This window comes from Ammospiza caudacuta, chromosome 22 (assembly GCF_027887145.1).
Source record: "Ammospiza caudacuta isolate bAmmCau1 chromosome 22, bAmmCau1.pri, whole genome shotgun sequence".
NCBI lineage: Eukaryota > Metazoa > Chordata > Aves > Passeriformes > Passerellidae > Ammospiza > Ammospiza caudacuta.
In genome coordinates this window covers 3,644,343-3,659,153 of record NC_080614.1, presented here as the reverse complement: position 1 = coordinate 3,659,153, position 14,811 = coordinate 3,644,343, and the positions used below count along the sequence as shown (strand labels likewise).

The 14,811-nt window shown below is 46.7% G+C and overlaps 1 protein-coding gene across 2 annotated transcripts in view; it reads right to left on the bottom strand.

Annotated features, from left to right (window-relative positions):
• Positions 1-14,811, bottom strand: part of CAPZB (capping actin protein of muscle Z-line subunit beta) — a 63,581-nt gene that overhangs the window by 34,028 nt on the left and 14,742 nt on the right. For both annotated transcript variants that reach the window (XM_058818524.1, XM_058818525.1), the window contains exon 2: positions 13,052-13,141. In XM_058818524.1, the coding sequence (XP_058674507.1) occupies positions 13,052-13,141 (90 nt within the window). The remainder of the gene's footprint in view (positions 1-13,051; positions 13,142-14,811) is intronic.

The following is a 14,811-nucleotide window of genomic DNA, read 5'->3' as shown; positions in this document are numbered from 1 at the left end:
ACAGACAGACACACACATACAATCACACACACACAGACACACACACTCTCTCCAATTCACTCTGTGCCACGGCAGCCAGGGCAGTGACTGTCCAGGGCTGGTAGATAAAGGTAAATATTTACAGAGCAGTGGGAATGAGGGAGCTGCTGAAGGAATCCACCATCCCCAAGCTCATCTCCCATTTCTCAGAGCAGTTTCCAGTGGCCAAGCACGACCAGGCTGGCTAAGGAGAATGAACACGTCTCTGTGTGTGCACATGTCAAATCCCACACACCTCCTGCATCCTGCACAGCCCCTCAGGGATCCAGGAGCAGCTGCCCCCCTGCCCTGCCCATGGACAAAGACAAGCTCTGCTCCCAGCCTGGCACAGGGCCTGGGATGCCCTGCAGGGACATGGGGCTCCCTGTCCTGCACACACCTCAGGCCACGTGCACCCTGTGCCCAGCCCAGGGACCAGCACCAATCACCAATCACTGCTGCCATCAAACAGCCAGGGCAGGTGTGAATCCTGCAGGAACACAGCCCAGATCTCACTGCCAGGGAAATGGACTGGAGCAAAATGTCCCTTCCCAACAACACAACAGGACCACAGTGTGACGGTGTCACAGGGGTCTGAGGATGAGGGAAGAGATGAGGATCTGACTCCATGTTTCAGAAGGCTTGATTTATTATTTTATTGTATATATTACATTAAAACTATACTAAAAGAATAGAAGAAAGGATTTCATCAGAAGGCTGGCTAAGAATAGAAAAAGAAAGAATGATAACAAAAGCTTCTGTTTCAGACAAAGTCCAAGACAGCTGGGCTGTGATTTGCCATTAATTACAAACAACCACATGAGACCAATCCAAGATGCACCTGTTGCATTCCACAGCAGCAGATAATCAATGTTTATATTTTGTTCCTGAGGCCTCTCAGCTTCTCAGGAGGAAAAATCCTAAGGAAAGGATTTTTCATAAAAGATGTCTGTGACACCACAGCACAACTGGTAAGTTCCTGAACAGATTGGTAACAATAAAGCAACAATTTATTGCTAATAAAACAAGAAAGGAATAAGCAGTGTGGAATGTCCTCTACAGATCACTCTACATCACAGAGATGAAAACCTGACTGAGAGATGAGCACAAAAGGCAATCAAGGGCAAAATTAATCATGGAGTGATGAATTCACAACTCATAAGAAATGAAAAGGGGAGGGAGGGAGGGAGGGAGGGAGGGAGGAATAAAGAAAACATGGAAATGTGCTTTCTTCTCTTCAAGCCACTGATTCAGTGAATGGATTAGCACCATTTCAAAGGAAAGAAGCCTGGAGGAGAAAAAACAAATTTGGGGTGCAACAGCCCCGAAATGATTTTAATGCACCAGACAGGACAGAGGAGATCAAACTGCCTGGAACAAAAACATTCCTAATCCCAAGTACAAGGCAGCAACACACAGAGGATGACAGTCAGAGTGAGCAGGGACATACATAAACCAATGTGACTATGAAAAATAAATTAAAAAAAAATCCTAAATGGAAATGACAAAACAAACTGTGGCTGCCTCCTCCCTGGAAGTGTCCAAGGCCAGGCTGGATCAACCTGGGATAGTGGAAGGTGTCCCTGCCCTTGGCAGGGGTGGCACTGGATGGGCTTTAAGGTCCCTCCAACCCAAACCATTCCAAGGCTCTAAGATGAGACCAGCAAGTGATGCAACACCTGACCCCCACAATCAATCCTTAAACACACAAAAAATCAGAGGCAAAAAAGACATGGTTGGCAAAGTGTTGAAAAAGCTGCAATATTCATCTGAATGTTTTATTTTGTTCTCTGCAGGCTGTAACATGGCCATGAGCGAGAACTGCAGAGCCCAGGGCAGTTCAGGGTTTCACTCAGCTCAGGGCTCTCAGAGCTCCTCCTCTGGTACCTGCAGGTCTGGCTGAGGAAGCCTCAAACCCTCAACACATTCCTGGGTAAACACAAGTGGACAAGCAACAGCAGCTTTTAGGGAAATTCCTTCTTTTCCTGAGACCAGACACCCCAAATACTTCCAGGGGCTGATCCAAATCAGCAGTGTGGGCACAAGGCAGGTGAGATGATCAGTCAGTGTCTGTGAGCACATCTGGTGGAATCCCCTCTGTCCCTTCCTTCTCCTCCCCACTGACCATTCATTTTGGGCTGAGAGCATCTCAATGTGCCTGCCTGGCCTCAGACAGAGCCCAGCCCTGGAGCTGGGTGCAGAGGTGACAGCGGAACATCCCTTGGCCAGCAGCCCCCCAGCACAGGGACATGCCTAGGGACAGACTCTGCCTCTGGGATGAGCAGCTATGATGGAAACACAACTGGGGGAAGTGGCTTTTCCCCAGCCTCTGCTTCCACTGTGGTTCTTTGGGCACAGCCCACACCCCACGTGTGCTAAGGGAGCAGGAGAGCCTCACTGTGCACTCCTCCAACCCCAAATACCCACACAAAGCCTCTCACAAAAACCCCAACCTGAGGCTGAGATGATTCCCCTGCAGAAAAGCTGATTTTACAGCCCTTATAAAAAAACCCTCACAAGTAACTTCTAGATTTAACTCTCTTTTAAGAACAGCACATGCCTGGTGTGGGGTTTCTGCAGGGCTCAGAGCACAATCCCATATTGACTAGAAGGAACTTGTAACCCATTGTTTTTTTAAGATGCAATCTACTGAACTGAACTTATCTGTGGGTGATTTGGTAACAAATATTTATGAGCAGGGTCTTTCCCAATTTCTGAGGGCTGTGGTTATTCCTACAGCCATAACAGTGACTGCATTATATCACACACTTACTGCAATATAATACTGCTCTGTACTATAACCTCTACTGTAAAACAAGCTGTACACCCCATCTCCTTGTACAGACACTCCACAGGACTTCAGGCAATCTATTCTTTTCCTCTTCTCATCTTTCAGAATAAAACACAAGAAAACCCACTCATCTAGTTTGGAAATATTAGAAAATTTTGACAGTATTTATAAAAAGAACAGATATTCCAGCTGATGGAACTATTGGTGTAATTCTAATTATTGCAAAAGCACCCAAGTGTGTACAGTTACCCCAAGAATGTTATTTTTATACCATTTATTACATCAACTGCACTTTCTAAGAATGAATTTACAATTTATGCCCGCTGCCTTTCCTCTTCTACTCTTGAAAATTGCTTACAAGGCAAAGGCAGTAATTTGAACAAGGTAATTTGCAGCTTTAAACACTTCAGGCTTATGTTCATGAGATTATGATTCCTACTGAATTTAGGTCCTTTGGATTCTTTTCCATGTCGAGTGTTGAATCTTACTAAAACATTTAAACTGAATCTTACTAAAACATTTCAATTACTGTTGTGCACATTCAGACTCTTGCAGGATTCAGTTTATTTTCTGATCCCAGCAAAGGCAACTCTGCTTGGAAGGCATCTGATGCTCTCAGTTTTCATCAACAGTGGATTTGTGTTGTTAATTTTTCTTGTTAAGGTTGTTCTGTGTTAACTGAAGAGCCAGAGCTCAGTCAGGTGCCTGAGCACTTATCTACAGCAGTCATTACATGTGGATTTTTGACTTCAATTTAGAAACACAATTAAGCCACTGCTCAGGGTAAACTGAAACAGCAAAGCAGTGATCTGGTTCCATTCATCACTGCACTACAAATAAATGTCACTGTGCTGCCAACACTGGAGGCTGAGGTTCTTTTAAAGCAAAGCTTGGGCTCCCACCTTTGTTCTGACACAATCTGTTCCCACTGCAGGCACTGCAAGGTCACATGCAGAACACAATCTGCACCTTGTATCTCCAGCTAGAGGCCAGCATCGATGTCACCTGGCCCTAGGGCACCCTTGTTCCCCAGATCAGCTCTCAGCCATCTCCTCTGGCTACTCAGGGAGTGAGACCACCCTCACTGTAAATTGGAAAGAAAAAAAGGAGGAGACTGGGGCTCAGCCTGAAGAACAGCAGCATCATTCACAAGGAACAGGGCACAGTGTTTGGGGGATATTTTTTTCCAAGGAGATACACAAAGGGTGTGTAGTGCAGAGGAAAGAAAACCTGGATGAGAAAGTGAGGGAAACGTGTCGAACAAGGATGCTGTTGTCCTGTGAAACCAAACTCTCCTGCAGAGCTGCCCAGGTATGTGGACAGTGTTTTAATTAAGGCAACTGCTCTGCTATCAAGACAAATAATCACTTGTGCCAAGTGGAAACCATACCCTTTTTGGAGTAGCTAAGCTCAGCCATTCCTTCTGGACTCACTTCATGGTTCAAGGAGCTCATTAGCAATTAAACAATTGCTTCTGCATTATTTTTTGAAGTATTTTTAAACAATATCTAAAAACAAATTCAAAGAGGAAAGAGGAGTTATACCTCAGTTCTCCACTGTGACACACAGTCCCTGTCCTTGCTTTGACCACAGTGAATTGCATCAAATTCTGCACTTCACACACTCAGGACAGCCAATGTTGGCTGTGCCCACTCCAGTTGAGCACACCCAGGGGCTGTTTTCTTCTGCAGCCTTAACTGAAATGGACCACATCTAGCACTGAAACAGGAACATTCCTGGTGTACCAGTCCTAAGAAAGAGTCTTTTTCCATGTTTATTCAGAGGTCAGCATTACTGACCTCCACAGGAACCTTACACACTGGAAAACTCTGCTAAATGCAGCAAAATTAAAGATTATACATTATTTTCCTTAAAGAAGCTGAAGGAACAAGAGGGAATGACTTCAAACTGAAAGAGATTACGTTTACTTTGGAAATTAGAAAGAAATTCTCTGTGAGGGTGGGCAGGCCCTGGCACAGGGTGCCCAGAGCAGCTGTGGCTGTTCCATCCCTGGCAGTGCCCAAGGCCAGGCTGGACAGGGCTGGGAGCACCTGGGACAGTGGAAGGTGTCCCTGCCACGGCAGGGGGACACTGGGTGATCTTTAAGGACCCTTCCAACACAAACATTTCTACAATTCTGGGAAGATGAGGCAAACTTCAATTAGCTAAGGAGCCACTCAGATCCATCCTGTTTTGAATCTGAACCTGCAGGAATCTGAACCTGCAGGAATCTGAACATGCCTGTGAGGAGAGCAGTTTTTAATAGAAAGCCCCATCCCACCAGGAAGGTGAGGATTTTGATCACTTGTGAATTTTCAACATTAAAGGAAGTCAGAAGAGCTGTTCCTGTATTTGGGGAAACCACTCAAACACAGATGAGCCCGTGGAAGCTCCCTGACCCTCTCACAAAATAACCCTTCTGGCACACCTCCAGCCCAGATCCTTCCTCTAATACAGCATTATTCTGATGGTTCAGAGTCCTTGCAGAGCCCCAGAGTTTCCTGCTCCTGCAGAAGGCAGGCACAGCCCAGTGAATGCTGTGGGAACTCGAGAAGGAAGCCTGGCTCCACTCATCCTGGGCCTGAAGCCACCAGTGAAGTCACTCCCACAAATCCACACAGTGCTAAACCTTAATTGGATCCATCACAGGTCCAAAGGCCACACAACCATCAAGCTTTGTTTAGGAAATGGCACTTAAATGGACTTTTGTGTTCAGACAAGATATAATTGATACTGGAAACAGCTCAGTGTTATTCATGTCCTTGCATTGAATTCCAGCACTGCAAGAACTGGCAAAACCAAAATTAAACCAAATGAGCTTTTCTGGAAAGACAGATGTTGCAAATCCAGGTTTGTCCAGCTAACTGTGTCATGGCAGACATGTCACATTAATTACAGAATGTTACATTTAAAGAGGTGAGAACCATTCATAAAACAGGATCCCTGGCTTTCCTCCTGTGCCTCGAAGGATAAAACAGGGCTTTTGCTGGATTTCCCTTGTGAAACAAAGGCAGCCATCTGGCAGGCACAGCTGAGTGCCCTGGGCTGTGCCTGTGACCTGCAGGTGAAGCTCCAGGATCCTGTTACCAGCCCCAGGAGCCATCACAGGCTATCAGTGTCCTGGGAAGTCCTGAGTGTTTGTGAAGGGTCCAGCTGGGGCTGGAGACATCCAGCAACAATTCAGGGATATGCAGGACATTATTTCTGCAGTATTTCTCTATCCCAGCTTTCCCCTCCATCCTTCAGAGAGAGGCTAGGGAGGTTTCCATCTTCACACACACTCCCTTCCAATGATATTTAAACTGATATTTTAAGTGTCTCTAACACCAGCAGGAGCCTGGAAGACAAAAAGGCTTAAAAATAGAAAGAATAAATGATATAAGGCCAAAATTGAAACTCCCTTTTCCAATGTCATGCCAGGAAATGGGGTTGCTAGCTCTAAGCCAAGCATCACATTAACAGTTTACATATATTAATTGCTATCTCCAACTACCATCAAGATATTCAAGGTAATCTTTGCTGGCTGGAAAAGCTCCTGCTTACAGCCACTCACCAAATGGAAAAACTGGCTCTCAACCACCATACATTTATTTAGAGAGCCAGAGCCCCTTTCTTTAGCCAACAATCTTCATGTTAGAAACCTGCCTGGCTGCTGGGAGCTCATCCCATAGGTCAGCAAGTCCAAGCAGAACAGCAGGTCAAAGACTCAGCTTTGAGCCCACAGGGCTGTCAAAGCACTTCTGCTTCCACCACCTCTTTTTCAGCTTTCACTGGATCTGATTTTTTGTTTAAAACATCTTCCAGCCTCACCAGACGCCCAGCTGGCCATCTGCATCCAATTATTTTATCTCTCCCTGCAATGCTGCTCAGTGCTCAGGCTCTTGGACTCCAAACACAAAAAGCTCCAGTCACATTCTCATGTTCTTTATGGTGTGTGCAGCCCAAGCAGTGCAGTTTGCCTGAGGGTAAGTTCTGTAGCTTCATATATCTTCAGTGACTGAAGGCATGCAAGCAGATTTGGGACTTGCCTGGAGCTCACATGAAGCAACAGCCTGAACTGTGTTCAAATATTTCAAAATCATCAGTTTATACATTTTAAGATTCATCACCCCAGGATTTTCTAAAAAAGTAACACATTCTACTAAAAAAACTTCAGTATTCCCCTGTGATGAGAAAGGAGAGCTGATCACCTCCCAGATCTTTAATTGCAAACAGAGCCTTCAAAAATAACCAAAGCAAAGTTATGAGTGCTGTGTCTTTAAAGAGCTCTCACTTTAATTCTTCAATGGCAGCATTGCTTGGTTCTGTTCTTCAGGAAAGCTTCCACTTTTGGGAATGACTGCTGCTCCAATACCAGGCTTACTGGGGGAGGAGAGGGAGAAGCTGAGGCTGTGAGCGACTCTCCCTCCCTCTCCTGGCCAGCCTGTCCATCCTATGAGGACCATTTTCTGTCCCCACTTCATGCCAGGCAGCTGATTTTCCTGAGTCAGCTAGATTCTTCATCTAACTTGTATTATACACACCCAGGCAGACATCCAAATGAAACACTCAGCAGGAAATTTGTACTTGCTAAGGGAACCTGCTTAACTCTCACCAAGACTAAGAGTGTGTCACAGACATCTTTTATGAAAAATCCTTTCCTTAGGATTTTCCTCCTGAGAAGCTGAGAGGCCTCAGGAACAATATGTAAACATTGGTTATCTGCTGCTGTGGAATGCAACAGGTAGATCTGGGATTGGTCTCATGTGGTTGTTTCTAATTAACAGCCAATCACAATCAGCTGGCTCAGACTCTCTGAGCCACAAGCCTTTGTTATCATTCTTTCTTTTTCTATTCTTAGCCAGCCTTCTGATGGAATCCTTTCTTATATTCTTTTAGTATAGTTTTAATATAATATATATCATAAAATAATAAATCAGCCTTCTGAAACATGGAGTCAGATCCTCATCTCTTCCCTCAATGTGAGACCCTGTGATCACTGTCACAAAGAGTGCATCCACTTCCACACTCCAGTCAAAGCCCCAAGGCAATCCTGTCACAGATCTGTGATGTGCTGCACATGGGCCATGAGGACAATAAATCCACTTTCCTTCCACCTCAGCCCTCAAAGATGTCACTGAAGCTGTGTGAAGAAAATACCCCAAAAGGACTCTGGAGACACCCTCACCCACCTCGTCCTGGGCTGTCCCAGCAAGGGACCCTCCATGGCAGCACTGCCCAGGAGCTGATCCTTCTTTGGGGTTTCTCCTGGAAAGAGCCCAGCTAAAAGCACAGAGGGCTGACCTTCTGTGCAGCTACCTTCAGAGAAGGAAGCAGGAGAGCAATTGCCACGGACTGCTCTGACCTTCCAGGTGAGCTGCTGGCCACTCAAAGTGAGCTCCACCAGGTTCCTCCCTCCCTCACAGTGACTCCATGAGCCACACAAACCTCCCTGAGCTGATCCCAGGACATTTCCCTCCCTCACAGTGACTCCATGAGCCACACAAACCTCCCTGAGCTGATCCCACAACATCTCCCTCCCTCACAGTGACTCCATGAGCCACACAAACCTCCCTCAGCTGGTCCCAGGACATTTCCCTCCCTCACAGCTCCTGACACTCACAGTGACTCCATGAGCCACACAAACCTCCCTGAGCTGATCCCAGGACATTTCCCTCCCTCACTGACACTCACAGTGACTCCATGAGCCACACCAACCTCCCTCAGCTGGTCCCAGGACATTTCCAAGCAAAGAAGACCCCAGAGTCCCTTTCCAGCAGGTTTTGAGAACAGATGTGATCCACAGCAGGGTTCCCTGGGGAGCACAGTGAATCAGCAGCTCCAGGACAATGTGAGGCAGCAAGGAGGTGACACAGCATTTTTGTGACACATTTAACATCTGAACTAATGCTCCAAGTGCTGTCACTACACACAGAATAATTTAGGTTGGAAAAGACCTTGAAGTTCATCAAGTACAACCTCTGACCTGGAGCATCCTCACAACAAACTCATGTAAGAGCAGAGCAATCACCTTCCTCTCTCCTCTTCTGGGATCTTCCTTTCAGCTTGGACTTGGCCCACAGGTAGCTGCTCCAAGGCTCACAGTTCCCAGAGGAGCTCCACGGAAAATTATTCCAGTTTAAATTAGTTGTCCTTAAAAAGGCATGTGCCTGCAGCAAACTTTGTAGAGATTCAGAAGTCCTCTTGCACATTCTGACAGCCTCTGAGCAGGGCATTTACAAATAATGACTAATTGAACCCCGAGCAGAGCATTCCATGCCAAGGCCCATTCCCAGCACCATGCACAGCTTCTTTCAGGCAGACTTCTGAGGGCTGTGATTGACAAGGTCCCTAATGAACTCTAATTGAAGCCTCAGCAGTCTGAAAAACCCAACAACAGATGTGGTGAAAGGGCAAACCACAAACTGTTTTGCTAATGAATGAAAAGTGTCTGGGCTGATGAGGGCCAGTGACCCAAAAATTCTCTTTTTCCACCCACCCTTTTACTTCTGTTCAAGTTTGGGCCATTTCCCTTGCCAGCACAACACTTGGGGGCAGTCATGGACAGCCCTGGATGTACTCCATGAATTCAGCTGGGTACCAAGATGCTCCTGCATGAGCCACAGGCAGCATAACATGGATGGAGTAAGAGGGACCTCAGGAAGGGAGCTTGGTGTGGTTATCCTTCCCAGCAAGAACACCAGCCCAGTGTTTTAAGTGATTTTAAACTGCCACAGGGCAGGGTTAGATGGGATATTGGGAAGGAATTCCTTCCTGTGAGGGTCTGGCACAGGTGCCCAGAGAAGCTGTGGCTGCCCCTGGATCCCTGGAGTGTCCAAGGCCAGGCTGGACAGGGCTGGGAGTGAGGTGCTCTCATGGAAGGTGTCCCTGCCCATGGCAGGGGGTGGGACTGGATGAGCTTTAAGGTCCCTCCCAGCACAAACCATTCTGGGACTCTGGGAAGGAGACGCCTGCTCCTTACTGTGTCAGTTTTGGAAAACTCGTTACACACAATGACATTTCTGAGCCATCTTCTCTCCTTTCAGTGGATCTTAAGCAAGCAGCCACCATCAGCTGGAGATTAAATCCTATGAAAACACCACGGCCCACTGAGCTCAGACTTCAAGTAATACCCTAAACTTCACCCCAAATATTGACATGAGCCTCTGCTTCCCACCTCCTGCACTGTGGCAGTGGACTGAGCAAGGAAACTGTTGAAGATTGCAATGCAAGTTGTTTTCCATTACCATCTGTATGGCAGATTACCTTTGTCAAGTGGGCAGTTTGCTTTATCTCTCTCTTTGAGTGACCACATTCACACCTCCCTGGGGGGGGACATCTGCTGATAACAGCTATTGAATGTCACTGCATGGCTAATAAGAACTACAGCATCCCATTGTGAGATGCTCCACCCAGAGGGAGGAGCCAAGCATTCCTTCCCAGATATAATCCAGAGATTTTTGAGACACCAGCACAGCTTTCTCCCCAGGATTCCCCAGAAGAACAGCAGCTGCCTCTTCTTCCACTGGATCTTCAAAGGAAGAAAACATCCTTCTCTACAGATCCCCCTGCTCCAGCAGAACCAGCCCTGACACTGCAGGAGGGCTGAGCCACAATTCCAGTGGCACTGCTGCCACCAGCCTGACCCACAGGGTGTCAGGTTGGGTTCTGACTCTGTCAGTGTTGTTCTAGTGTACTGCATTGTTTATTTTATCTTTTTTTTCTTTTCCCTATTAAAGAACTGTTATTTCCTGCTCCCATATTTTTGCCTGAGAGCCCCTTAATTTAAAATTTACAGCAATTGGGAGGGGTGGGGAGGGTTTACATTCTCCATGTCAGGGGAGGCTCCTGCCTTCCTTAGCAGACACCTGTTTTTCCAAACCAAGACAGAAACCCAGCACAAGGGAGCCAAGAACTGTTTTACAGTTCTTCCCCTCAGTTTAATGAACCTGCTCATACTCATTGAGCATTTGGAGTCTGCCCTTTCTCCTCAAGGAGGTTCTTGCCTGCTAATGGGACAGGCAGCAAAATCAAAATGACAGATGTAAAGGCTGGGATAAAATTTGCCAAAAAAAGGTCAAAAATCTATTTACTCCAGTCTGGCTCCTGGTGTTTCTGGAGCCTTACAGGTGGCAGAGCACACACTGCTCTTGTCTAACCAGGGCACACTTCAGGAGCTCAGGCTGAGAGTGGCTGCAGAACAGCTCTACAGGTGTCTCAGCAATAAAGGAACTGTGCTGGATTTAATAAATTATTCCATCTCAGCCCCAGAGGAGGGGCTGCAATGCCTCATGTGGGGGACACAGACCCTCCTCCTAACAGCCCCCAAACTGCTCTGGTTCATGTTACACTGTGAAAGGGAGCCCAGGGAGTGTGTTGCTGATGAAAAGCATGTAGAGCACTAATGAGCACCATCCAAAAGTAATTCCAGCATTTAGAGGTACCCAGCAATTTTCTGAGTCATTAAAAAACCTCAGACCAATTACACATCAAGCTTACCATGGCTGACCAAACAACTCCTTGTTTGGAGTGGTCCTGGGAGCCCCTCAGACCCCAACACCAGCTCAGTCCTCCCAATTTCATCACAAAACCAACCATGTCACACCAGATCAGATCAGAGATTTAGTTACTTGTGTCCCACCTCCAGCCACAGCCACAAAAACGATGCTTTAGGTTGCCAAGGGTTTTGGGGGCACAGATGTAGCCAATTATTAAATGGTTTCAAGAGAGAGAAATAATCCTTTCCTGCAGGGAATAATTTCTTTCCTGACCCCCAGAGCTCTCTTACCTGTACCTTGGCTTACATAAGTAAAAGAAATGTTTGATAAATTGAAGTCAGCCACAACTTTTTGACCACAGCTTACCAACACCAGCTTTAGAAGCACTTCCCAACCAAACCTCTACATGGTGAGCAGCTGCTCTTCTGCACAAATTTAGAAGCTTAGAAATAAGCAATGCATTTGGACTGGACAATAGAATACAGGTTTCCCACTAGCAGACTCTGTACAGATTAAATCCATATTTCATTAACACCTTCAGTTACTCAGAGGCAACTGTGCCACACTCTGTTTGAAGGGACATTTGGCACTGACCAGGTTATTATAGCCCAAACATGCATCACAGGATGGGCCACTTGTAAGGAGCCTAGAAATCCTTCTTACATCAGTTTTCCTCCCTAGCAGTGTGCAAAGGACAACAAAAAGTTCCAGGGACAAGCAGAATAAAAGATATCAGACACAAAATGGTCAGCCAGGTTTGGTTTTTGACACTAGACTGCAGAACATCTGAGAGAGCACAAATTATAAATAGATTTGGGTGTTCTCCAGATGCCCAGCCCTTCTCAGCAGCGTCTCTGCAGCCTGTGGGGCAGCACAGCCACTGCAGCTCCCAGAGCTGCACACAGCAGGTTGTTTATCAGGAGATAATACCCAGGTGCAAGGCCTGCACCCATCTGCACTCACTGTCCCAAATTCCAACAGCAGCCTCCAAGCTGGCACCTGGGCTGAGCTCATTAGGAGAGCTGCTAATGACTGCTCACACTCACTCCGTGTCCCTGCACACACAGCCCCAAACAACCCCTGCATTCCTGACGTTGCTTGGCCAGTGGTTGTTTGCTCAACCTTGCCCAAAGACAAGGGGACAGACACATCACCAGACTGCCACTGTCACATTTTCTGGAAAAAATCCCTTTGCCAGGATTTCTTCTCTTGGGAAGCTGAGGAGCCTCAGAGAAAAATGAAAATAATAATGATATGATTGCTTCTCCTGTGTTTTGCTGCTTTGGAATGTGATTGGAGATTGTTTATCCAACAGGTGCTTGTTTGATTGGTTTCATGTGAATTGTTTTGACTTAATGACCAATCCCAGCCAGCTGTGTCAGGACTCTGGAAGCAGTCATGAGTTTTCATTATCATTCTTTGTAACCTTCTGTAAATATCCTTTCTCTATTCTTTAGTATAGTCTTAGTATAGGGGAAGGGAAGGGAAGGGAAGGGAAGGGAAGGGAAGGGAAGGGAAGGGAAGGGAAGGGAAGGGAAGGGAAGGGAAGGGAAGGGAAGGGAAGGGAAGGGAAGGGAAGGGAAGGGAAGGGAAGGGAAGGGAAGGAATAAATTTGTCTTCTAAGAACATGGAGTCAGATTCTCAATTCCTCCATCGTCCTGGGGACCCTGAAAATACCACACCAGACATTCCAGATGCCCCAGAGAAGTTTTTACATCCCAGCCCTTTGTCAGCAGGCACTTCCTGGGAAGCAGCCAGTACTCACCAAGTCAATGAGGTCACTGAGATTCTTCTCTATCTGCTGTGGAGGCAGGCGCCTCATCAAATCCAAGGCACAATCCAGCTGCTGGTCACTCTGCAGGAACAAGAAAAGAAGAGCCCTTGGTCACAAGGTGGTCAGGAAACACGACACACAGCTCCAGCAGCAGCATGCTTTGCATTAATACAAATAGAATTCACTACATTTGATTGTGGATTATTGACTTGGCAATTTAACACCGTGCAGTTGATAGAAAGGAGGGCAGTCTTTACCTCACCAAACTCCTTCCAACGTTTCTGAAAGTGTTTAATGTTGTGTTGTTGTGTTGTTTTTCCACACTATCTCAATAATAACCTGGGTTAGGGAACTGAAAGTTCCTTCTCCCCAAGCAGGTTTAACACTTCCTCCTTTGCACTGATCAGCTTGAGATAACCAGCATCCAAGGCAAACTCTGTTCCACCACAGAGCTCCCTCTGCCCTGCAGCTTTATCAGAAAACCAGAGTGAAACATGTACATAAAGCATTATCCATTATTTCCTTCTTCCTACAAAGCACACACCAAGAGCTGCCTGTGTCTAAGGAATCAGGGATCAGTTATTTATTTAGAGCCAACACAGCAGCTTTCTGCAAAGGGCTCACTGTAGCTGCTCTCACACCAATGCTGACACAAAGAAATAACCTTAAACTCCACTTCAGTGTTAGAAAATGTGACGAGACACTTGAGGAGCTGAACCATGGTCCTGACATAACCTTTAGCTGTCCTTTCCACCAACAGACACAAACAGACACTTTCCTGCTGACCTAACAGCACCCAAAACCTGCCCAAGTTCCTTTGATCCCAGGTCAGGTGAAGCACAACCAGTTTGCTCTCACTGCTCCTCCCCCTCCTTTTTCTCTTTGCCATTTCCAGCCACCCAAATCCCACCAGCTGAGGTTTAATTTCACCCTCCCGTGTTCTGCCAAGCTCCCAAATTCTTATTTAACAACAGCTTCAATACTAACACAGTTCCATTATCACATTATCCAACAGAGCAGCCCCCAGGACAGGGAGAAACAGGAAGCTGAGTTTCCTGCAATTAAGGCAAACCTGTGGAATGAGGGAAGGGGGGAATTTTGGGGACATCCATTAGGAAGCTGTCCATTAGATGGCCACGGGAAGGGAACTTTTAGCTACTGAACACCCAGACCACAAGGACAGAGACTCTGGAGGTGGCCTGTGCCTGCCCAGCTGGGCAGCCATGCCAGGAGGGATCGCCCTTCCCAGGTACTGTCTGTACCTCCTGCTGTCCCCTCACCCAGGAAGGAAACTGGTACATTGTCACAGACACTGCCACAGGGTCCTGCTCCTCACTTGTGATCACGGGGACACTCAGGGAAGTGCTCTGCCCTCCTCTGCCAGCTGGAATTGTTTAAAAGACAAAAAAGCCTGGAGAAGGATGTTAAAAACCACCACTAAAGCTGCAACCCCAGAGTGAGTATTTTACAGGGAAGCAAACTGAAAATAAGGTACACAGCATGGAGGAGAATGCACACTTGCAGTGTTTATGGATTAACCAGGAGAACCTGCAGTGACCATTTTTACCCAAAATATTCAGTAACAGCTGTGAAATACACGAGCAGGATTGTTTAAGGCAGAGATCCTCCAAGGGGTTCAGACACAGCTGACATCCCTGGCTGTGTGCAATGGAAAAACAAAAATATGCAGGCCCATACAGTGCCTGGTACAGTGCATTTCCCTGGTAGCAGGAGGGAAAAGCAAGACTGAG